General features: G+C 42.8%; 1 protein-coding gene across 12 annotated transcripts in view; it reads right to left on the bottom strand.

Annotated features, from left to right (window-relative positions):
• LOC108436881 (zinc finger protein 521) overlaps positions 1–26,255 on the bottom strand; it is a 198,844-nt gene that overhangs the window by 172,264 nt on the left and 325 nt on the right. For 3 of the 12 annotated variants that reach the window (XM_037547128.1, XM_037547148.1, XM_037547169.1), the window contains exons 2-3: positions 25,409–25,449; positions 13,298–13,354 (exon numbers count right to left, since the gene is read on the bottom strand). The exons of 2 other annotated variants lie outside the window; for them this stretch is intronic. In XM_037547128.1, the coding sequence (XP_037403025.1) occupies positions 13,298–13,354; positions 25,409–25,448 (97 nt within the window). In that variant the 5' untranslated portion in view covers position 25,449. Of the gene's footprint in view, positions 1–13,297; positions 13,355–25,408; positions 25,450–25,788; positions 25,804–26,255 lie in introns of those variants that run through there. 7 more of the 12 variants (XM_037547137.1, XM_037547179.1, XM_037547188.1 and 4 more) reach the window with 5 other exon arrangements.

Genomic DNA, 26,255 nt, shown 5'->3' with positions numbered 1-26,255 from the left:
GGCATAACCCTCAGGCAAACAATATAGGGAAGAAGTTTTGTTCATCTGACCTCCAGGATTTGCTGAATAGCTCTGAACTGAACAGTGCAGTCCAGCATGCTACCACACCATTACTGTTGGAACAAAACCTGGCAACCTTCGAGGAAATTGTCAAAGATTTTAGTCAAAGTAAATAAAATAAACATTTCTATTAGTGATGCATCAAAATAAACAATTCTTGAGCTAAGCCAAAGATCACATATAGCTGAAAACTGAAAGCAGAAAAACCAAAAGAAAGGATCCTCTTATAAATAACTTGCTATTTTATTTGTGCTTTTAAATTAACATAATAAGGCAGATGATGCTTAAAAGGCAATAACAACCATGTAGGGAAAGAGAACTGAGAGAGCTAATTAGAGGACTAATTTAAATAGCTAAATAACATAAAATACTTGTTACGTGGCCTTGAAACTATCACTTAGCAGTCTGACTTTTCTCCAATAGTGGGTGCTATTTGTGCTCAAGTCCCTAAAAATTTCAGACTGCTTTTCCTTTTGGCAAAAAAGTACCAAAGTTTTCATGCATCTCTGTCTACTGGTCCATTAACCATGAAATGTTTACACGATGTAAAGGGCAGCTTGCACTTCTTAATTATGTAAAAGAAAGATGGAGATGGAAGGATTTGCTCCAACAACCATGTATTATGTACTCATGTATAACAAGTATCTACTTAAGGAATGGATTTGCCTAAAGCTTCCCACAAACACAACAAGCTTGCTAAATAATTTGAAATACTGGACCCGACTTGGGAACTCTCCCCTAGCAGTCTGACATTTCTCCAGTAGGGGCCGCTATTTGTACTCAAGTCAGACGTCTTTGCCTTTTGGCCAAAAAAAAAAAACCTAAAGCCCCAAAATATTGGTGCATCCCTAATTTCTACAGGTTCATTAGTCATGAAACTTTTACACAATGTGAAGTGCAGCTCACACTTCCAAATCATGTACAAGAAAGGTGGAGATATAAGGTTTTGTTCCAACAACCATGTATCATGCACTCATGTAGGACAAGTGTCTACTTCAGAGATGAATTTAACTAAAGTGTCCCATCGAACACAACACCCACATTAGGATCTGGGAGAGAAGTGGATGTATAAACCCTGCTGTTTATGCCTTATTTCGTAATGAGGGGGCGTTTCACATGGGTGTGAAATTCCTTAAGGAGCGCCGTTCCAGAACTCATCAAGGCCACCCAGGATTCTTTCCTCTCCCAGCTCCCTGAGCCTCCACGCCAAGTATCGATGTAACCCAACACCCTCCATTGTCCTTCTCTCATGGCGACAGAGGCTTGTGGAACATACCCTCTAAAAATATCAGCGAACTGGTCTCTGTTGGGACCCGGCAGAACCAAGCAGGAGGTGGTAGGAGAGGACGCAAATCCCAGCCTGCTCCTGGCAGATGCTTGGCCGACTCAGCTGAAGAAAGCTTGGGACAGGGGCCAGTCACGTCAAGCATGGACACCCGAACTCCATCAAATCTCAGTGGACGTGACCACAGCACGTCGTGTCTTTTTCTAGACTGTCAGGCATGTAATGGGAGAGAGCTAGCTTGTTCAAAGTGCAACTGCTTGCTTGGTTCAATAAGGGGTATCTGGATACCTTTAGCCACTGGGCCTAATAGGTGTTTGCATTAACAGAAGCCTGCACAGTGTGCAAAAACATTTCCATTACACTGTGCATGAAGGAACCAGGTCAGTATTATTACGCAATCATCTAAGGGCCAAATTAACCCCTGAAAATTTCTTTTGCAGAAAGAAAAAAGAAATATTAGACATTCTTTGGTATAAAATCAAACCAAAAATTGAATATGCAGAGTTGAACCTGTCAATATGGAAAGCATATCAAATGGAAATGCACTTCACTGTGTAACTCACCATGTTATCAAATAGATAATTAGGGAATTACTTTTGAACAGTATAGGAAACCTCTTGACTTCTACCTTAGTACTGTAAATCTATCTACTCATCAGAAACACTGCAATTTAGCCAAAGACTAGACCTTATCAATGTTCTAACAGTCCCAAAAGTTACTTTACTTGTTTCCTTTAGCTGTTTTGTGCCTCGTTCCTAACACAAACTCTTTTTTGTGCTGTTCGGATGAGCAGTGTGGGTACCCACTGGAGCAAGGTCATGGTGATGCATGGGATTAGAGTTCAATGTCAATACCAGGTTGCTCTACGCCCAGGTTTAGACCCATTAATCCATTAGATCTAGACATCCTCCTGCCTGAATCCCCAAAAGAATGGACAGGGGATCAATGGCACTCTGCTCAAGCTGACTGACAATCAGCATTCATGCTTCTCTCTATCAGCTTTTTCCTTTAGTATCGGAGAAGGAGGGTCAAGGAGTAGGAGTAGGAAAGGATAAAAATACAAAGATCAGGCCTTTAAGTTTAGATAATGTTTTATCAAACTTGCCTTTTCTCAGGATGTTTTATTTATTTAATTGTATGGTTAATAAGCCATGACCCATTTGGGATTTGGGAGGAAATTGGCAGAATGAAGTTTTGGTTATGCACCAGGGCAAATACATCATATATATCGCTGTTGTCGGAACAAAACCTTGTATCTCCATTTTTGTCGATTTTCCGTTTTTGACCTAAATTGAAAATGCACAATAGCCTTTATATTGTGTGTAAATTTCATAAAGGATGGACCAAAATAAATGGCCAAAAATTCCACTGGTTCCACTGACTTGCATTGAAAGTAATGTATGTTTTGTCTGTAAAGTTACCATTTTGGAGGTATGAGGATTTGTTCCAACAGCAGTGATATATATAAAATTCAAGAACCCCTGAAGGACTGTTTCTTTTAGAGTGTGTCTATATATAGAACCATTTGTGCCAGTACTCAAATACTACTGCTTGGACTCGGCGCTAAAGGGCAGCCAGATCTGATACAGCTTTTTCATTAACTACACTAACTACCCTAGCTGATGTTAGCTAGGCTCAGAAACCTATTACAACCTAATACATATTTATACTTCCATGCCAAACTACCTACTCACTGTTTTCTCACTGAGGAGAAGACACTTTGTGTAGAAGACGATGAGTCTTCATCATTGGCTCATTGGCTCATCTACCAGTTTCCATGGCTATTTTTGAAATATTAAACATATTGTCGGATTTTAGCCTATACCTACAGAAACACGCTAATTCTGTGTGTTTGTTTTCTTTTTGGTGTTGCTTTTCTTCCCCGTGGTTAACCATATATCCATTCATTAAGTCTTACAGATAGGCAAATATGAAAATCAGTCAGAATACACATCCAAACCATATATATATATATATATATATATATATATAACTTTACACGAGAATAAAAAACCTTAACTTATAACAGAAGGAAATGGAAAAATACATTTTCCAAGAAATTTTGGAGCATTTCTACTGGTCTATCCATCATGAAGTTGTCCCACTATACACCACGATGGTGTTTACAAATGAGTTCGAAAACACAAAAGTGGGGATACAACATTTTGTTGCGACAGTGACAATATATAGCACATCTACTCATAGGTCCTATGAGCAGATGTTAACCTCTCCTCTGAGGGTCTAAGGGTCACTGGGGCTTTTTTAGTATTAATTTTGTCCTCTGAGGACATTGACTGATGCCATTTAAAATAAGCCGCACAATATCACGCGCATGCTTTCAGTCATTCATCAACGTCCGACAGTCTTGCCCACTGCGGAGGCGTTCCCATGACATTTATCATTCCGGAACTTTCATCTCGGGTCAGGCTCTGACACCTCCCTGACCTAATATTATTGAATCTTTTCTCCACTTAAATATTTATAGTGTTTTAATTGATGTTCTCTTCTCAGCTATGGGGCTCTCCTGCTGCGGGCCCCAGACCCCCGACTGAGTGAGCTTTCTGCTTCCCCCTACGGAGCCTCCCACTGCGACAGAAGGAGGGGTGGCCTCACGCTTTGGCCTGGACCGTACCACCCAGCAACACTCGCCTGCCAATCTGTCAAACCACCAGAGAGACAGAGAGAGACGGAGAGAGAAAGAGGGGGCGAGAGAGAGAAAGAGAAAGAGAGAGCACTGAAAAAAGCAATGCATGGAATTTACTTCATTAATGTGTACATCATTTCTACGTGAATAAAATGCCATTTTTGTCTTTCAGCTTACTTTATTATAGACTTTATTATGTAGAAATAATGCACAAATTTCAATCATGCAAACTGTATTGCTTTTTTCAGTGAAAAAGATGGGATAAAGATGTAAAGATGGACAGAGAGAGAAAAAAAACAGAGAAAGCAGACTGAAAAGACGCAAAGTGTCAATATTAAGGCTGACATATAATTCAAAACCGAAATGTTTCCAGCAGGTTTACTGCTCGGTTTCTCACAGCCTTGCAGATCCCTGTATTTGAATCAGTCTAGAACTATGTGTCCAAACCTGTTGCTAAATGTGAGTCATTTCGAAATACGCTTCGCCTGTGAGGCTTAGAACTGTGTATGCCACTACAGTATATCTAGAGGCAGCCATTAGTCTCAGAAATTTGAACCGGCTGTGCCAGCCGTGAGCTCGGGCCCAGCATTAACAACCCTTGAGCTGCAGTTCCTGAGAAAGCCCAGGGGAACCCGCCATTGTATCTGGTGTGCACTGCTCTGTCTAGCTAGCACTGCAGCTGATCAATAATCGCCAGAGCCAGATTCAAACATTCACTAGGAATACAGGCCACATCACCAGACACGTCTCAACCCAACACCAACGACTGCACATGCACCGTTTTATCATTTTATTTAAAAGTGAACCCTCTTTATTGGACCTTACCCTTTAATGTTGAGAGCAAAAAGTAGCTATTTCTGCCTTTTAATCTACGCTTCTCCTTCAAAAGAAAGTTATTTCTCAATGCTGTCGTCTCTTTCGTTGAATGTGTACTAGTCCTGAGCCTACAGCAATCGCCTATAGTTTCGGTCTATCACAGCTGTAAATCAGGACAATTTAAATGTCCAAAACCATGTAATTTGCAGCCTATCAGAGTAAACCGGGTTTGAAGGGGGGCAAGGCTTTTGCTGAGCATGCACCAACAGTCCAATGACTGGACTTTATTCCCAAACTCTCTTATAAATTGTAGGGCCCAGTTTCAGTTCTTAACTTGCCCTCATCCACTTCGACTCACCACTCACATGTGCGTCATACCTATGTCACACAAGTTGCCACTCAGGGCAGAAGAGGAGGAGCAGATTATTCAAACACTATACACTCGCCCTCAGCAGGTTAGCCGCAGTGAGCCAAACAGTTAGTCATGTAAACTTTGCAATGCAAAAGGTTTTGAGAAATTGATCACACTGTATTTGGATGATCCCCTAAAGATGCTCTACAGCTACTTTATTTAACATTAACAGACTTTCTGGTGATGTTCAGTTGATTATCAACAACACTGTGGTGAGGAGCAGATGTAGGTTTAGCCTTGAGGTTAGGGTTTGGGTTAGGGTTAGGAGTAGGGATAGATTTAATAAACTCATTCACACTGAACTTGTAGTTCAGTTGCATTTAATAGATATTTAATTGAATGTTAATTATATAGAGACTGAGCCTTTACAAAGCATTCACAGTGGATCCTCCAAATAAAGTGTTACTGAGAAATTTGAGCATAACATACAATTTGTGAATGACTGCTTTAGGTTACGCCCCATTCAACCCATTTACACTGCTTTGGGTTATTTTGAGCGGTAATTTTGAAAACATATGAGGGTTAGGATTAGATTTTGGGTTGAGGTTAAGGTCAGGGCTAGGATTAGGGCCAGGTTTAGGGTTAGGTGCTGGGTGAGGTGGGTAAGGTTAGGTTTTGCACAATGGAAGTAACATATTAACAACACATCTACTTAATGTATGTCCTGTATCAACAGTACACCTACAAGATATCTGCTTCAATGTATATACGTTTCACTGCCACTACTTCACTGATACGCTGTTGATGTGTTACTGATAATCTGTTTATTAAGCTAATGAATCACCTACAAAGGAGCACTCAAAATAAAGTATTACCCTGTTTTATCTCTCTTATCTGAATCTCACATGGCTCCCTACTGCCTATACAGTGCATCACGAAACTCTTCTGCACATCAGCAAAGCTTTAAATGTTATGTAGGGAGTCATACAATTCAAGGCTAATAAATGGCTTTCTCTGGAACATATTATGCCCTATTTGGGTGTTGTAGTTACTTCAAGATTTACACCGTGCACTACACAGTGAGTAGGGACTAATTCGACTTTCTTCTTGTTAGTCGTGTTGCCTTCAGCATTCTAACTAGCCAGTTAGCAGAGGAAAGCGATGAAGTTGTGGAGTAGTTTGTAACTTAAAGCCCAGCAAATCGAGACTCATGGTTTTAAAACGTTACCCATTTTAAAGCAGTTTACTGCTACAGTTTATTAACAGCTTTGTTCACCATTGTTTTCTGGTTTGAAAAGGCAACGACTGGTTTCAAATCACAACGATTTCTGGGCAAGTTCACTCTGTCCTTTGGCCCTCTGAGAACTCATCTAACAGTCTTTACTTCGGCTAATGAAGTAATGTAATGGTTCTTTAGATGGTTCCGCCAAAGGGAAATGGTGAGGCCATGTGGACGAGAGCTTTATAAAACTCGTACTGAAACGGGGGGGGCAGGGTTTGCAGTTTAAACAGGCCATCGCGACCAGTAACGAATACTCCCATTCCCGAATTCTCCCTTTCCTAAAGCACAGGATTGAGACTTCTACCTCACGAGGCCAGGAACTACAGCTTCATACGCGCTAAAGACAGTTCGACTTCTTTTCAGCTTTACTCTTCTTCCTGTAATCCCTTTTTTCCTCCTTCTTTTCTAAGAGATTTCACATGTAGCGAGCCCACCCCCCCCCCCCCTGCCCCACAACCCCCGAGTTCAAATTAAGAATTTATTTTAACCAGCGAGTGGCTCCACTCGACACATGTCTGCGTCTTCTGATCAAAGGTGTGCGCGTTCCTTTAGTGCAGTCAGGGAAAGCTGACACACACACGGGAGGACATTAAGATTGAATAACCTTCACGCCAACACCCACTTCTCATTATGAGGGGAAAAAAAGAATTAAAAAAGGAGCGAGAAAGGGAGAGAGAGAAAGGGAGAGAGAGAGAGAAAGAGAGAGAGAAAAGTCGTGAAAACTTCCAGCCGCCACTCGCCGATGTGGGTCAACCGACCCGCCGGGGCGACGGTGAACCTGCTACACTGCTGATTACGGACTATTAAAGAGATGCACGCGATTGCAGGGTGGATTGTGTCCTGTGCGGTGATGTCAGAGCGCAAGGCGGGTTCAGGTCCAGTGGCTATTATACAAGAGCGCAGAGCGGATCACTTTTTCCAGCATGGTTGGGTAAAGGGAAACAGATGTAGCGCTGCTCCGTGCAGACTCTGACACGTCCGCGTGAGCAGCCGTGCATGTTTATATCTAGGTTAATTCTGACTTAATTTAGTCTACTGTCAGAGAAACCTGGACCTGCTCAAAACCACTGTCACCTGTCAGAAGTTAAAGGACACTCTGGCTTTCTTTCTTTCAGCCAGCCAGATTTAACAGCTTTCTATTTAACATGTTTATAGGCCTCAAATCATACATTATTATTTACTTTATTGTTTTTTGGGGGGGGTCTATTCACCAGTTCACGATCATTTTGCAACCTCTTTTTATGGCATAGAATTGAGGTTATTTATTAACACTGATATATGTAAGTTACCTCAAAAAAAGGGGGTGGAGCTAAACTGCTGTAGTCTGAACAGGTGGATATATGTAAATATGATGATTTGAGTGACATCACAAAACCAGCTGGTGAATGTTTACACACTACATCAAACACTGTTATGAAAAAAATCCATTTCTGTGCCCTTGTTAAAAGCATGTTCATTTGTATTAAAGATATTTTGAAAAGCTAGGAGAACCAAAGCCTTTGATGAGCAGTGTGCTTCACATAAAAAATGTTTTCTGTTTGTTTGTTTGGTTTTTTTTACAAATTTGACAAAGTTGATCTCATCTATTAGAGTTAGAGAACATCCACTTGCAACTTTATAAAACATGACACAGTTTATTAACTCCTTCTGAAGGTTGCCAGGCAGAGACCAAACGCCTTGTTTGCGGTATCTTCAAGCTGCAACACCTGCACTTTTAACTCTGTCGTACGTTACCGTACATCACTGTCATGAATTATTATGTTGTCTTAATGGGTTTTAACTATGTTTAAGTGGGTTAATGCTACCTAATAACTCATGAACTGCTCAAGTACTGCCAGTGCAGCCCTCTATGGTTAGTATTCCAGCCTGTGCTGGGTGGATACGCTGGTCTTCTTAAGAAAGAAAAAAAAAAGACGGGAGCTTAACTGATATAAACACGTTTAAATCACAATTGCAGTACTGGTCAGAAAAATCGCAAGATATTTTCCACAAATCGCTCAGACATCATTTACAATGCGTCCTATTAACACCAATAGCAATGAATTGGATAAAAAATAGGTTATTCCACAAAGAAGTAACTCAATGACAATTAGAGATGGTATTGAGTATCGGTATCGAGCTGGAATCCGTAGAAAAGGGTGGGTCGAATGGCAGAGGGAAAAAGAATCAATGTGATCCAATGCTGTAACAAATCCACCCTGAAACAACACTCACTCACACTGATACGACGTTGCTGGCTGTGTGGTTCTTCCTGTGAGCTTTACAAGTGTAACAGTGGTCGGATAGTTGCAGACTACTTTAAGATGATCGTTTTCAGTGTTGAGCTTCAATCAGTTTTAAACCATGGCAGTTCTTAAAGAAGACATCACACACACACACACACACACATATATATATATATATATATATATATATATATATATATATATATTTACATACCAGCCAATATTCAATCTTTCAATATCAGCATCGGAAAAGAATCATCAACAACTGAAAACCAGGTTGACCATGCACATAGTTGACTACAGCAGGGTTTCTTAGTCCCTGTCCTAGAGCAGACATTACTCTGCTCTACCACACCACAAAGGGTCACTTCACAAAGGCCTTGATAATCATTAGATGTGCATCAAAAGGGTTGGAGCAGGGCAAATACTGAACTGTGCAGCCCAAGAGAACCTTTATATGGGAATAGCTGGCTCCAGATAAGAGGTTTTAGCCAATTCCAGCCTTGAGAGCTGAAAGTACACTGCATATGCTAAAAAATCCTGTCCACGTTGCCTGTACTGTTGTCCACGTTTATCGATAACAGTGTCACACGGTGTCAGAAACCACATAAGCAAGTCTATTTGAGATTACCTGCGCAGTGTGCAGAACGCTAACTGGTGGCTGTAGGCTTTCATTACTTGTTAGTTACGTTAGCCTTGCAGCTCCAGTGCAAAACTAAAGAAGCAAACTTCAGCCATCACAGACGTCCTGATGGACCGACAACCTCCAAGGTAACTGCGTGAACTAGATTTTCACCAAATGATTCCCTCAATATATTTTTTTATTTCTACAGTTCCTCACTTCTTTTACGCCTTTTATGAACTCCGCCTATATCGAAATCCATTTCAACCCATTTACACGGCTTTCAGCCCAAAACTGCAGGGAAAAGCTATAGTTTTAACACCATTCAGGTTAACATTAAAAGAAAGCAATGCTCTACAAATAAATCGAAGACACAACCTTGACCACCAAAAATTATCCAGCAAAAAAAAAAAATTCTCCCAAGAAAATAATGGAAGGTTGAAAAAGGGAACCGTATTTCAAACAGAACACTGGGGTATGTGCATATGGGTAATGGTACAGGGCTCCTTCTCCAAAAGAAGGGGGAAAAAGAGAGCGAGCGAGAGAGAGAGAGAGAGAGAGAAAGAACTGGGCAAAGAAAATCAAAGCTCTCAAAAACGAGAGCAAGACCCCCGCACTCTCTACTTTTCCTCGTTCTTCTTGCAGGAAAGAGATATACTATTGAGCGAAGCGTCTTGCCATGCCATTAGCACAGTCGCACAACAAAGGAAATGAATAATAGAGAGGCTGATTTCAGCAGAGCCAGAGGAGAGAGAGAGCAAGCTTCCCTTTCTATTCCCTCGCTCTTTCTTTCCTCTGGCAGCACCGCATTGATCTCTCTTTCTCTCTCTCTCTTTCCCTGCACCTTGCTATCTAGCCCACCCCTCAGATGATTTTTTTTACAATACAAATACAAAAGTCGGTCCACTCCAGTTTAGCCAAAACTGACATTCGCTTCCACAGAATAGCTCGAACCCCACACAGTCGGGGTGGAAGAAAAAGAAGTACATAAAAAGAAGAAAAGAAAGAAAGGGGGGGGGGGGGCAGCACAAGACGCATGTGGTTATAATTACACCCAGGCAGCACATAGAGCTACAGCCAAGCTGTGGATCACAAACCCGATTGACTTTGGAAGGAGAAAGGGAATAAAAAAAGGATGTGAAAAAGGAGGAGAGAAAGTACAGTGTCTCATTAAATCACCGACACCACACTGTTCCTGAACCGCGCGCTAGGTAGAATGCACACTTTTCCATCGCCGTTTCTTTTGTGACTAATTTTTCATTTCTTCTGGGTGCGTGTCAAACAGTGATGTGAGCTGGAAACTCTTTTTCCTCTCTCTCTCTCTCTCTCTCACACACACACACACACACACACACACACACACACACACACACACACACACACACACACACACACAGACAAAAAGGCCAATTTATGAACAGCCCCTCACCACCATGAGATTGAGCTGTAATTGGCCAGAGAGGTCGACTCAATCAGAAAGTGACGCCAGGAAAAGTGTAAAACATAGTTACTGAGATTTACAGTTTCAAGCTTACAATGACAATAATACGGAAGTTGAACTTTGGTGGGCATCCTAAAAATCTACACACTGAACTACACACTACACACTGAAAAAACACCCTATAAAACTATTCACTAGGGATGGTCAATACGACAGCATTTATCATCCTGATCAGCTGCGTCACATTACGCTAATCTGGACATATTGTGTCCACCTGATTCTCCACCAGAACTCTGTTAAAATGACACAAAACTTGTATTAAAGGTCCCTGTTGTGCATAATTTTAAAGCATTTTTCTTCAAAAGTCCCACGACCCTGAGGGAGAAGCGGCTTGGAAAATGTGTGTGTGTGTGTGTGTGTGTGTGTGTGTGTGTGTTTTCTTAATGTAATTGTAAAATAAAAGTAGCTAAAAAAGACAATTAAGGCCAGTTTAGCATTCATAAACCACTGCCCCTCTCAAAGCAGCTGAGCACTGTCTTCTTCGGTCCACCTCAGCATTATTGCACAGTAAGTATTGACTAGTGTCAACGGCTCTTGTGAATCATGCAGTGACATGACCTGCCATGCATCTACCAATAATTTATTGAGCCCAGCACACTGCAACACAGGCAATGTTCTTTTCTTTGCAAAAGAATAGATTTTTTGCGCTCAATCGAAGAGGCTGATCTTTGAGGTCTACTGTCGGTTCACCTTATCTCCCCTGATCGCAGTATGGCATCAGCCCCTCCGAATTTACATCAGAGTGGGATTTTCCAGGTCCAAGAGGAAGCATAAATAAGTTTGAGTATATACGAGAGTCGCTAATTAACATCTGTCACTGAAGATCCTGTGGTTGTCGTAAAAGCGGCTTTAAAAAACCGTCCCATCGTTGCGAGAACAGCATGTGAGCACGACATGTTTCAGTGGCAAAATATCTCCTGTGGTCAGAAGCTATTGTGACCTTTTTCTGTTAAACACTACAGACAACTATGAGACTTCTGGTAAGACACAAAACAAGCACTTGGTAAAATGAGATCATGCTAAATGGTCTTGTGCCCAGCGTCCATTCTTTGTCAGCTTTATTAGCATTTCTCAGTGATGTGAAGCAACACTGGAGGACTTTTCACCTCTGATGAAATGGCACTTAGCTGAATGTTTGCCTCTTGTAGCAGGACTTGTGGTTATCTAGCTTTTATGGTGGAGTGTTCGAGAAAACATGGGTGAATGTGCTGGGGGAGCAGCATGAACACCAGCTAGCAGCCTTCAAATTTGGGTTTCTAATCTTTGATTTTCAGTTTTAATTCCAGTCAAAAAGGCTCCAGTTTTGTTCCAGACAAAGACTAAATCCAGAGATCGGTGTGGAAATCAACAGCTAGAAGTTTTTCATTTTAGCTTAGAGTTTTCAAAAGGGAGAGTTTTTATTTCAGCCCTAAACCCCACATGCTTCTGGTATTTCTATGTTTACAGAGACTAAAAACGGAGATCTGGGAGGAATTTCTGGGAGGAAATGAACACCAGTTAGCCAGCCTTCAATTTTAGCTCATTGGTCTCTGATTTTGAGTTTTCAACTATTTTATAGTTTGGTCATAACGTCCAGAGGCTTTTGGTATGTTTATGTTTACCATCACAGACTCTAACGCTAGAGATCTGAGTGAACTGAGCACGCAAACCAGCAGCTAGCAATGTTTTATTTGAGCTTTTTAGTCGTTTTAATCAACCAGTTTTTCTTCCGGGTCTCGAATTTTCAGAGGCTTTTGTTGTATCTGTGTTGTAAGAGTTTTAAATTCTAGCTTGTCAGTCTTTGACTTTGAGTGTTCAACTGGTGTTGACTCCACTCAAGACTTCCGGAGGCTTTCTGTGTTTACTGCTGTCACTGGGTTACAGTGGCCATTTTTCAGTGGCGGCGGGCGGAAAACAAAGCACCGGCAGCGCACGCTCGACGGCAATGCCAACCTTTGAGTGCCGGCGGTCCCCCGTGCCTGCTGGGCGAAGTCATCCATATCAGGTTTAAAATAACCACACATGAGACCTAACCTTTACACGAGACAAATGAAAGAAGAGCGGGCTCGTGCGCGTCAGGAGCAGGCCTCATTCACAGGCGAGCACAGCAAAAGCATGACCTGGATTACCGTTCGCTGCCTGGAGGCCAACGCTGAATGCCACATGAGGTGACAGGAAGCATTCATCTGGTAAAGCACCGACACTGCAGCATCAAGAGCAGCAGAGGTAAACACATTGGTGGGGGTTGGCATGCACCAATACACACCTCATAGCCACCTCTGGCCCACAGAGCAGGCATGTGTGCGGAGTCTGTTAGCGTAACCATGCCTACATGCACATATCTAATGAAATACAGACGCACGGGATGCTTAACCGTTTTGATGAACTGTAACAGCAGATGGAGATGGAATACAGGGACAACAGGTGAGCAGAAGCCACAATGAAATATACAAGGCTAACACGCTGTTCTATGCAGGCACACAGGCTACACATAAATGCTTGGATGCTCAAGAAAATCGATGAGATATTACCGCTTAGAATGGCAGCCTGCCCGGGAGTCTGCTGGTCCTCCGTCACATTGTCTTCTACTGCCATGGAGAAAAAGAAAAAGAGGAAAAAGAAGGAAGAAAAAATTAGACAACAAACACGCCAGCCCAGAAAATCCTTGGCTAAACAATCTCAGCCTAATCTGTTAAAATCTCTTAAGCACAGATTCTGTGTTGTGTTGTTTTTGCATTGATATTCAGGGAGAGGCTTCTGCAGCGTGACTTCTTCGGGTTTTCGTTCGACCCGAGGTTTGGGAATGCGATCGGCTTTTCCATATGCAGCAGTCTTTTTTTGCAAGGAAGGCCTGCAGCCGCCCACATAAATCACTTATTGAGTTGAGAAATAGCAATGAATTATAGAAAATCCCCCTTTAAAAAGATATGGCGCAGAGTGGCCTGCTGTCCGACACACGAATAACTCGCTGACTCGCAGAAAGAAGATACTAAACGCTAACGCTCCAATCACAAGCTTTAGTGAGAATGCACTTCAAAAAAGAGGAGTTTTGGGGAAGGGGGGGTGGCAGGATGCCAAAAGTAACAACCTGCGTCCTCTCCATGCCAAGCGGCAGCTCAATACAGCCTCGTTACCCACAGCAGTTCTGCTGCTTGTCCTTCCATTAGCTGAACCATGTCTGTGCATCCTAATGACTCTCAACAACTGCTTGGAAGCTACAGGGTCCTCAAATGAACCCCCCCCCCACAACCACCGCCGCCTACTCCCCCATTCCTCCTTCTCGTCCGCCGTTTAGACAAATTCATTACACGGCAATCGAGCGCCTTTTGACGAGCGCGCGGGCGCGCCATTGTGTTCGGGTTGACGCGCTGTAAAAAAAAAATGTGCGCCTGCTTCATTAGAGCCTCCTTCGCCTTTCTCTTCGGTCTAAAACTGGAAGCGCTCCTGTCTTGCATGTCAGGTGCGGAGAGCTAAATGGATTTTAGCAGCGGGACGAGAACAAAAGACTCCCACCTGCTCCATGGAAAATGAGGCTTCTCCAGGAGGAGGCTCGCGCTCCTCGCTGCTCCCTCTCCCACCGTCCGAAAAAGCCGGGCCTTCCATTATGCTTTCTCCATCTAGCCTTTCATTTCCCGAGCGCAGGAAGAAGCGGGGGTCCTGACAAGAGCGCCCCGCCGGGGGCCCCACGCCGGAGAGCAGTCTTGAACGGAGTCTTTTAAAAAGTCCTCCATTTGACATAATTAAGTCAGAAGCCAGTTGCGCTGGAGTAGGTGGCCTATGTGTGGAAACAACAGGGTGGCGGCAGGCAGCTGCGTCCTGCTCCCTCTCCTCCGAAAAAAAGCTCCACGGGATCTCGAGTCAAAGCCCGCCGTGGAGAGAAATCAAAATTGTGACTGGTTGGATCATTACAATGGCGCAATTCTTTTTCGCCATGTTAGCAGCACCACCGGGCTGACTCCAGCCATTCAAAGTCTACAACAAATCTCTTTTAAACGATAAAGTTTTAGAAGAGACAGCTTAATTTTTTCTCTTGGTATTAAGCAACAGCATCTATGAATGCTGTGATTGTGGCTGTTTTGAAAGAAAGTACTAAAGAAGGTGGTTCTCACCAAGTACCTTTCCTAGTAAGACAACAAATGTACGGCAATATACGACAGACTTCACCCACCTTCATCCAGTTACTCTGGTTAAACAAATGCTTTCACATCTTAAACAAGCTCTTAATGACTTGAACTGCAATTAGAATATGTGCTTTTTTAAAAAATAAGCCACACTGAATTGAAAACAACAGCAATCTGTAACTCTCTCGATATTACTGCTGCTTTTTTTACATTGATGCACTATTTTTAATCAGGTTTTTGCTAAATTTCTGCCTACTTCAAAGGTTGAGATGTAAACAAAGCCATTCAGAGTGGTCAGATCTGAAATGCTTCACTGTAGGGAAACTTGCAGTCTCTGAGTACAGAGGAGCTGACTGGAACCAGACGTTGTGATGTCTACATTTTATTTACTATCCAAAACCACCGGTGAACCGACATGAGTCTTCTGAGTTTAAATGCAATGTTGATGAAGGTAAAATTGGGGTAAATGTAAACATAATAAGTTTTCTTAGTGATCATTGTGCCGTGCAGTGTCCTGCATGTACCACTTAGCCATGAATTAATTAAAAGACACATTTTAGGTCAAAACCTTTTCTCAAAAATATCATAAAACAGTGTCTGACACATAATGCGTCATATTCATAACCTTTGTAGGCAATAGTTTTCTGTGATGGAGCTTTTATAGGCTTCTTCTTTGGATGTCTGGTTCCTATCACCACCATTGTGAGCAGTTTTGAGCACTTCACCCCAAACCACTCTGAATGGCTGAGTGTTCTTAACCTTTTCATTATTCAGAACTTTTGAACAATCGGAAGAACTGGAAGTTTCATTCCGGCCTATGAAGAAAGATTCTTTGCTGAGATGCCTATATACAAAACGAATACTAAACGATGCAGGTTCACTGAGAGTTCAGAGTTTTGGGGGGTAAAGAGAAAGGTCAGACAGGTAGGGAGGAACATCCCGCAATTGTTTCTAATGATCCTAACAATTGTAACCGCTGTGAAAAATCGATGGAATCCACTTTAAAACGTCGACGCTGGTGTTTGCAACCTTCGAGGGCCGATCTGAAGAGACTGCATGAAGAGAATGAGTCCACACTTCAGTCCCCCCCCCACAGGTACCTCCATCCCGTGCTCCTACTTTCCTACACAGTTTGTGACACAGTGACACGCAAGACAGAAAGCAGGGGAAACGAGTCGAGCCTTGAGTCATCACAAGAAAGTTTCGGAAGCCTGCTTGACTACCAAATGTTTCACGTCCAAGACAGACGCGCAGCTGGGGCGTGTTCACGTGAGCTAAATGAATTTCTCAGTCGCCACGGAGGTCTGTGCACATTTCAATCCGGACCGGAGGGGGGGATCTTAATAAATCCCCCACAGCCGAACGGGAGATGGGTGTGAGGGGAATTCATATTTTTGTTTTGATTACCATCCCTGTCGGCGAGATCCGAGCAGTTCGGGCAGAAAATTCCCTTTAATGACACGTTCAGAACTTTTGCATTATGGCAGCAAAACAGTCATTTGTCACCACTGCGCCCTCATTAAAAAAGTTTCTGCCATTTAAACCGAACTCCGCGTTGGCACTCTTGTAGGACCACTGTTTTTAATATACAGTACATAAATTCCTTCGCTGTTGGATGTTGTGATGGTTTACCCTGCTGGGCAAGTGATTAGCCATTAGCAATGACAATGATAGGAAGACTGCTGCGCAACCTGCTATACTGTCTCAGCCCAACGACGGGCACACAGAGAGTTCTGGTGGGAATCCTAAGACTCATGTACAGCACTGAGGAGGACCAAGGTTCTGCTCAATGAACGGAGTGAGTGTATAAGAAATTGAGAAAATATTTCTACTAAAAGCACGGGTATCTATCAAAACATTACAGTGTTATTCTAATTTATTTAGTGAAAATACATTAATTAATTTAAAAAAAATATATATACACACACACACACACACACACACACATATATATATATATATATATATATATATATATATATATATATATATATATATATGGAGAGAGAGGAGTGGGCAAAGGCCAGAGACCACCCTTCATTTATTTCATCTCGAGCCAAAACTACTGAAAAAGTACATTTTTCAAAAGCTATGTCTGACGATTCAAGATAGCATAAAGAAAATTACAATCAAAGGAAAACAATTTCATTGCTGAAAGATATATAGAAAATGGGACCCCTAACAATCACACAAGACCTGCTAGACCACCAAAACTGACCCCGTCATATAAAAAGCACTTAAAGCTTTCATCTCTGAGAGAGAGGAGAAAATTAATCTGCTTCAGATCTGAAAACATCCACAGGTGACAACTCAGCGCAATGGGTCAGAAAGGATGTGTAGCTGTCTAGAAGCTCTTACTGAGAAATGTAGAAGCTGCTGGTGTTTCTCCGAACAGAGACCAGACCTCAACACCACTGAATGTGTTTGGGATTACTTGGATTGTGAGAAGCAGAAAATGATATGACTTTCTAAGTTGGTTGTTAAACGTTTGGTGGTGCAGAAAATAAAAACACTAAACACTACAGAAACTGAAAGGATGTTTAATTATTGAGGCTCCTGTTTGATTTTGTTTGTTTGTTTGTTTAATATGTTTTCCTTTTTTTCCTGAAGCTAAAATGAATGACTTGCACGTCCTGGCTGGAAATGAAATAAACAAAAGGTGGTCTCTGACTTTCGCACAGCACTGTAAACATGTGTACGTGTGTCATGCTTCTCCCTCCCTCTGTGACTTGTCCATGTGGGCCAGACTTATTTCTGGACCCTGCCCAGGTAGGCCCCTGCATGAATCTTTTTTTTTTCTTGTTCAACATGACATCAGTGAAGTATTTATTTAATTTTTTCTGCGCAGCAGAAGTGCTTTGTTTTACATATTTTTGATGATGAAAACGCTGCCTCACACATGCAATTTGTACTGTAGCAAAAAGGGGGGAAAAAAAAACAAAAAAAGACATCAAAGTGCCCCCCTTTATTCTCCCAACACATCGCCCTCACTTCCAGTATTTTATCAACCTCCGAAAACGAAAGTCTCCGACTGCCAAAACCTAAAGCTGCATCTGATTTGCGGCGTAAAAGCTCAGAGATATTTACAAAGCATTCTTATTGACACTGATTTGTTACTATTATTATGCTGATAATCTCTGAATAAAACCATTCGGCTCGGGGACCGAACTAAGCCTGGGATTAGCTCAGAAACGGCCTGTTCTTCGCCACTTGTCTCTCTCATGTTGGGCTTCGAAGCCCATACGTAGTAAACATAACGGCAGGTAGGCTCTGCTGACAAAACGTGGCCATTCATACCTGCGTAGCAGCTGATGTTGGAGTAAAGGTGATTTAAAATGTGGTAAAACTGCCCATAACATCATCTTTCAACATATGGCCTGACGTTCTTCACAAAGCATTAGGTTCTTATGATCCAGACGTTGCCCATTATGTAATAGACGATGCCACAAAATGACGGCATGAAGACCCACAGTCACAGGTAAAGCTGCGAGCTTAACGTCTCACGGCCACCGTAGTGTTGGAGTTACCTCTCTAACTGTAGCGAAGTGCAAAGGAATAATCTTAAATGTGATTAAGTCCGGCTCAAAATCTACAGTGCTCCTCTAATTCATTTTCAAAAACGTATCCTCGGCATAGGACCCCACTGGAGTAATAGACGCTAAGCCCCCCTTCTCCGCTACGGAGAGGAGTGGAGATATTCATGCAGGTGTTCCAGATAGCAGGGGACATTAGCGGTGCCGCACGGCAGAACAATGGGGCTGTAGTACAGGCGGGCTGACCAGGAGCGAGCCCCTCATCAGGGGAATCAGCACTCAATTTAGAGCGGGTCGCGACGGGTCAAACCTCCTCAATTAAAACTCAAAGCTGAGACGCCAAAAAACAGGACCGGCCCACATCCTGACAAGAGGCTATTGAATTCAGGGCCCGCCGCTAAAGGACCAAATCGACCAAAATCAAATTGGCATGCTAATCATAAATGTAAGGTAGTAGCCTGCAATTAGCATTATGCAAATGAGATCAAGCTAATTGAAGGCTGGTACAGTAGATCTCACCTTCTATTAAGCGTATTAGTCTGCTGATCTGACTCTTACTGCAAATTATTTATGTCAAAGGATATGAAGACCATTAAGGCATTACATTATGCATATGCAGTAGTGCGCATTACATTAGCAGCTTATTAAGGAGCAATAAAGAAAAGGAACATTCTAAAGTTTAAAAGGTAATAATCGTATTACATTTCATTTATTATATTTTTATAAACGTCTCTATAAACGTTCCTTAAACCCACAGTGCTGCAAACCAACGGTTAAAAGAGCACTGAACAAAATATGAAAGAAAGTATTTAATATATAAGGTGTTTAAGCCGACTAAAGCCCTGAACAGGTCCATTAATAATTCATTTCAACTGTAACAGCAGGCGTAATAACAATACACGCAAAAATATTTGCCCATATTTGTTAAGGCGATCATTGTCAGACAGGCTTCAGACTGGATTATGAACATTGTACCAGCTGGGCCAATGAGAGCCATGGACAAAAAAAAAAAAAAAAAAACACAACACCGTCACCTACCATGACCAAAAGAAAAAAAGAAAAGAAAGGAAAAAAAGAAAGAAACTGAAAAATCGGTCAGCTCCCGAGACACCACGAACAACTTACAGAGGCTAGTGTCATGAGAAGTGACAGCTCTGCTAATGGGATTTTTTTATGCTTCTCTGACAGTTATATTAATGATAATGACAACCAGGCTTTTCCCTTATATTAAAGACCGCTGATGAGAGCGTTATCACCGCCTTCTGACAACGAACACGTACACGTCGCACGTAAAGCGGTGGATTCTCACAGGAGGACTGTTACCACAACCAAGCATTCAACTCTGAAGTGGCCCTCGCTGTGTTTAATATGAAAACTATTCACAATTACCGCAAAGGGTTACTAATACATTTTGCAAATCTGCTGGAAATATGGCTTAGATAATGATCTAGAACACTGTCCTGCGGTCATGCATTATTTGGCGCTTGCAGAAGAACAGGAACCCAAAAAGAAATGAGCATCTCAGCATTATCATGCGTGCTGCGTGTTCACTCCTACACAAAGTGGAAAAAAGGCCCAATCGAAGAATTCAGCAGCAATCAAGTCAGCGAACGCTCAGAGCTACAGCGATGTCAACTATCGACACGAAGCGACAGCGCACCGCGGAACCGGACTGGCCTTTTTTCCCCAAGCAGAGCAAATTATCACCAAAACTCCAGCTTGTATCCTGCATTACTACATCTAGTCCTGCAGTTCACTGACTGAGAGCCACTGGGTCTTCACCAGTGGCACTGCTGCACACTGACCACCTTAAAGGGAAATTCTACTGACTTTTTCAAATGTCTGCATAATGAAAAGGTTAAGATCTAAACAAAGTCATTCAGAGTGGCTTGATGTGAAACACGTCTTTCTAGAGAAAATCACTGAGTCAGAATCGCTCAAAGTGGTGGTGATAGGAACCAGATGTCTAAAGCTTCAATGAATGTGTTACATGTTAAACACATTGCCCGTCTCCCAGTTGTGTTTCGACACACTTTTGGAGTTAAACTTATAGGGTATGTGGGCTACAAACCAGCCCACCCCCCCCAAATTAAGACACTGTGACCCTTGGTTCCTATCACTGCCACTGTAAAGAAATACAAGCTTAAGTTACTCTACAATTAACCATTTCCCATCTAACCAATCTGAATGACCTTGTTTACAGCTCAACCGTTGACTGTAAAAAAACTGATGGAATAGAGAAGCTTTTTTTTATGAATTTCAAAATATTTCACAGTATTTCTTCTTTCTCACACCTGATAAGTTGGTAGACAGCATAGTGTCGCAATTAAAAATACAATGAAGAACTATGAATACAATGATTCATATTCAACATTTCATATCCTGCACTAAATCCAATTTAACAGGACTAACGATGATCAAACATGCAGCTGGGAAGTGTTTTTAACTAGTAATGAAATCCAGTGTGACGTAATTTATCACGATAAATACAGTCATATTACCCTGCCGTAAGAGGAACAGGGGGCCGATGCCGATATCCGATTTTCATGTGGATCTCCATCTGATTTTCATTTTCAGATGGACCAACTCCACCTTTCTAAGCATGACAGAGAAATATAACATTTATTTGTGCAGGGCTACAAATGCACTGAAAGAAATCAAATACAGACACTTTAATACAGCAGCCCAGTCGCCTAAACATTCTCCTCTTCCAGAGGATAATAAATACGTCATCACATATTGGATTGAGTTAGAATTGGCCACAGCTAGAATCAATAAAGCTAGAGCATCCACTCTTGAGACATGGAGACAGGTTTGTGTTGATGTGCTGGAAAGACTGAAGCGAATGGTTTGATGCACGTTGCATAAGAGCATCTCTTTATTTTTTGATTTATCTTATTCCTTTCATCCAAAAATTGATTTAATCTTCTCTATTTATGATGTACAGACAGAGCGAATGGGAGGACGGGAGGGACGGGGAGGGAAAGAGGGGGCTGACTGATTGAAGTTTGATTTTGTACTGTAATATGGTGATAAATAGCAAAATAAAAGATCTCAAAAAAGTCAATCAGTCATATTTAAATATCCAACGCCAAAGGGTCAGTCTTGGGCTCTGAGGTTAGGGAACCGGAAGGTCGCCGGTTCGATCCCCAGAGCGGAGGTGTCCTTGAGCAAGGCACCTAACCGCCAACTGCTCCCCGGGCGCTGCAGATGCCCATCGCTCCGGGCAAGTGTTCTCACTGACCCCTAGTGTGTGTGCTCACTAGTGTTTGTGGTGTTTCACTTCATGGATGGGTTAAATGCGGAGGTGAAATTTCCCCGTTGTGGGACTAATAAGGATCACTTAAATAAATGAATGAATTTTCCTCGAAGCAATGACCCGATATTATTCCAACATTATCGTGCATCCCTGATCTTCATTCTCACAGCACTGCACTTCCCATAAACTACAGAGTCCCTAATCTGGCCCTCTCTTGCGTTCTTAAATTTCCTTGTAATGTTTTTTTCCACACTGTGTAGTTGCAGATCCGAAGAGGCCGGAATGAAGAGGCCGTATTTAAGGTGCATATGACACTGGAGTGATTTCACGACACCCGAGACGCAGGAGCTAAATGGCGCTGAAAATATATTTACGTACGCGGAATTCCCTCGAAACATTCCAGCCAATAAACACGAGTCGGTGTTCGTTCGGCGGTGTCCGGTGATGAGACGCCACAGCCACGTCTCAGAAAGACACAGCAAGAGAGAAAGAGCATAGACAGACAGACAGAGAGAGAGAGAGAGAGAGAGAGAGAGAGCAACGTGGCAAGCGTCTCATATGCCAGAGCCACACAGAGGAAGCACGGGCGGCGGAGGCAGAGTGACAGGCGGCTGGGATGAGCCATGCAGATAGGCAGGCCTGGGTAAATGTCAGCCGCGCAGGTTGAAGTGTTTGCATACAAGAGGATGATGTATGGCCTCCGCCGGTGCCATTTATTCCCCCAAGCAATAACGCCATCGCCAGCGTCTCACACACTAGACTATATTGAAATGGCTCTTTGTAGGCAAAAAAAATAAAATAAAATAAAAAGAAGACTGGTTTAAGTCCCTCACTGGAATCTACACACACAGCCTCGGACAAACTCCCTCTCAGACGCTGGGGGAAAACGCAGGGATCACATTTCACATTCTGCCTGAGCTATATGTGCTTTGTTTGGCATCTTCTATTCCTCCTCCATCTGGGCTTTCACCTGGCGTCTGGCCGACACATACCTCCACTTATCTTCCCCTTCTCTACACATGCTTACTACAAGTTAGCTCAGCAAAGCCGAAACTCATCCAGACGTAAATAAAAGATGGTTACTTTTCCATTAAGAAAATACTAGGAGGGGGAAGAAGAATCGATCACCATAACCAGAATCTGATATACATATATGCAAAAGCTTGGCTGCCCAGGTCAAGTGACGCACTTAGGTTGATTTCCTATGTTAGAATTAGTCAAAACTTACATACACAACTTCTGTTTATTGGCTGAATTTAACAGATTTGAATAAAAAAAAAAAAACATGAAATGTGCCGTGCGCAGAAATTCTAACACATATTATGGAATAACATTTATGTTCAAATATGTTGTACTCAGTGAATAGAAACTCTATTTTCTATAGCACTAATATTTATATACACACACACACACACACACACACACACATATATATATATATATATATAAATACACACACACACACACACACACACATATATATACACACACATATGTATATATATAAATATATAAATAAAATTTTACTTATTTTCACTTAGAAAATCAACATTATAAAATCAATATGCAGTTGGACACAAGTGCTCAGACCTTTGCATGCCACTGCAGGTTTAACATAACATTGGAAACCTCATTAACGTGCTAACGAATATAAGCAATAGCCTAGTGGTAAAATACTTTAAATGAAGTGTAACGGTTTCAACAGTAAACACTGATAAATATGAGCATGTTTACAATAATATACCCAATAAATCCATCAATAATTTAGTTTCAACCTATAAGGTGGTGAACCAAGCCAGCAGATTTTACAAGGGCTCTGAGCATAAGCTACGCTCCAACTCAGCTAAGCCGAGTATACTTGTAGAATCGTAATATAGACCTTAGAAATCAGGAATTGCTTTATAATTGCATCTTGGCACCCCTAGAAATACCTTCCCGGTAGAATTATAGATATATTTATAGACAATAAGTTCTGAGTCAAACATATAAACAGCTCAGTGCCCTTCTTGCTACCAGCATAATCAACTGAGGAAAATAAACCCATAAACTACACCCCCCGCCCCCCCAAAAACAAAGCCTTGAATTACATAATTGCCCAGAAGCCAGTGATCAGCCTGCTGGAAATATTGCGAAATGCAAAGCAACACATCATCACAACACAGCACCGCACAGTTGAGCTTCAGCACCATCAACCACGCGACCAAACGGCTCGACAAACGTGAAAAGCAGACACGATCGCTCCAAAGAAAACACAACTTCGTGCCACTTTTTCTGTTTTAAAAAAGCAGGGACCACAGAGTCCACGGAGCTTTGTGCCTTAGAGAAGAGAGACGTGATTGTGCTCATCCTCTCTTTTCCCTGAGGTATTGATTTAAAATGGTGACTGGAGGAACACACCGCGGACCATGTAATCTTCCTTTGAGATGATGACTTCCGAGAACGAAAAGAGGGGGGGGTAGAAAAAGAAAAGAGGAGGTGGGGGCATCCAGACCTCAAGCTGAGAATGTGAAATTGTGGACAATTATTTGCTGAGTGAAATACAAAGGCTGCCAGATGAACTGGAGCTTAGCCATGAATACCAGTGGCTACCCTCAAAGGCTACAGGGGGGCAGAAGTCTGCATTCTATTTACTTCCCCCCAACGCGGGCGTGTGATTAAAGAAAAGTGAAGCCTTCATACTTTTTTCCTCCCGAGTAGTCTTGGTGTAGCCTTCGCAGCCCGGACAGCTACAAAAATAACATGAAACTCAAGCAGAAAGCACTGCGCTCGCACGTCGGCCTGAGCCGAGGTCACTTTGTGGTAAACATCACCAGAAGTTCCTCCATCCACCCCAAACATGGGGGAACGGGGTCCTACGCATCTAATCCAGCCTGCCTGAGTCAAAGCCACAGTCACCCTGAACCTCTTACACCCACAACCAACCCACCTGCAGAGTCTCAGCTCGGACCCCCCAAACCACAAGCAAGCCTGGCCGAGGGGTTCGAGCTGACCCCTCCAGAAGAGTGGATGTCTATGAAGAACAAGGCTTGGACGGTCAGTATCCCTCGTTCTGTTTAGTGTCTCCCCCACTACTCAAAACTGTCCCACAAGCCATGTCACGTGACCCCCCACCAGCCACCCCCACCCCACCCCACCAGGCCACAAGGAAAGGTTGCGCTCCCATCAGCCTTCAGTCCACATGCCAGCACTGTCCAGCACTGTCCAGGTCTACAGACGCTAGAACCTTTCACCCTCTTTACTTTCACCATTTTCTCCAAACCAGGAACATCAGAGCTGGGGGGGGGGTCTACACTCAGCCAGCCCCGGGGACCCCAGAAGTTTCCCAAGCACACGAGGAGCGTGTAATTAGTCAGCTAACAAGTTCAGAATCAGAACCGGGCATCCCATAACAGCCCTACACTTCACCACCTCCACAGCCTCCCAGTCATGTTCGAATTCTCCCGTTCCACCTTAAATGAATGTAACTGCTGCACCATTTAAGGTGGAACGGGAGAATCCGAACATCAGGCTTGCCGGGTTCAGCCTCGTCCAAAAGTTGACCCTAAAAGAGGCAGTCAGCCCCCCTGCACGACGACAACAACTCACCCCCCCCCCCCCCCCCCCCCCCCCCCCCCGTCTCCACCGCCCCCCCCCCCCTCTCCTACCCCTCGGACCGCGTGCAGCCTTCACCGCGTTAAAGCGTTCTACTACCACAGCGGTCCTGCGCCCCGCTCCACAGACGGCACTTACCTTTCAGTGATCTTGGTTTTGCCTGCTTGCGGCGCGACATCCTAACAGGGGGAAGGAGGACGGCGTTCAGTGTGAGAAGAAAAAAAACACACACACACACAAAAAAAAGAAAACAGAGAGAAAAAGAAGGACAGAAAGAAGAAGAGTCCTGAACTGGTAGCGCGAGCGAGCGTTTCTTTTTTTCTTCTATTTTGTTTTTTGGTTTTAAGCTAAATCATGCTTTCCGGAGAGGAGAAGGAGGAGGGGGTCGGTTTTGGTTTTGCTTCTCTCTCTCTCTCTGTGAATGTCTCTCTCTCTCTCTCTCTCTCTCTCTTTCTCTTTCTCTCTTTTAATTATTTTTTAACACGAAATCTGTGTTGGGAAAAAGTGCGAGGACGCACTAAAATCACGCGCTGAAATCCGTCGCGCGCCCATCATCATTCTCCGAGCCGCTGCAACTCTCTCTCTCTCTCTCTCTCTCTCTCTCTCTCTCTCTCTCTCTCTCTCTCCCGCTCTCCCTCACTCTCGCTCTCTCTGGCGCGCGCGCACGCACGTGCCGCGGAGAAAACCGCACGCGATGATAACGTGAGGCGCAAAAATACAAATCATATATATAATTTTTTGTTTATGCCTCCAGACTTGGTATTAAGCGAAAGAGGCATGAGCAAAAAAAAAAAAAAAAAAAAAAGACAAAAAGAAAAAAAAAAGAAAATAAATAAATTCGCCTATTAACGCGGAAAAAACGTCAAAATACGACGAAAAAAAAATAAACACTTTTCTCCGCCATAAGCGCCTCGCTAACTCTCTCCCTCTCTCGCTCTGTCTCTACCTCTCTCTCCCCGCGCCGGCTGTGAAACCGAAGAGTAAA

Source organism: Pygocentrus nattereri, chromosome 2 (assembly GCF_015220715.1).
Source record: "Pygocentrus nattereri isolate fPygNat1 chromosome 2, fPygNat1.pri, whole genome shotgun sequence".
Classification (NCBI taxonomy): Eukaryota; Metazoa; Chordata; class Actinopteri; order Characiformes; family Serrasalmidae; genus Pygocentrus; species Pygocentrus nattereri.
The sequence above is the reverse complement of the archived record's forward strand: the minus strand, read 5'-3'. Positions and strand labels throughout refer to the sequence as shown.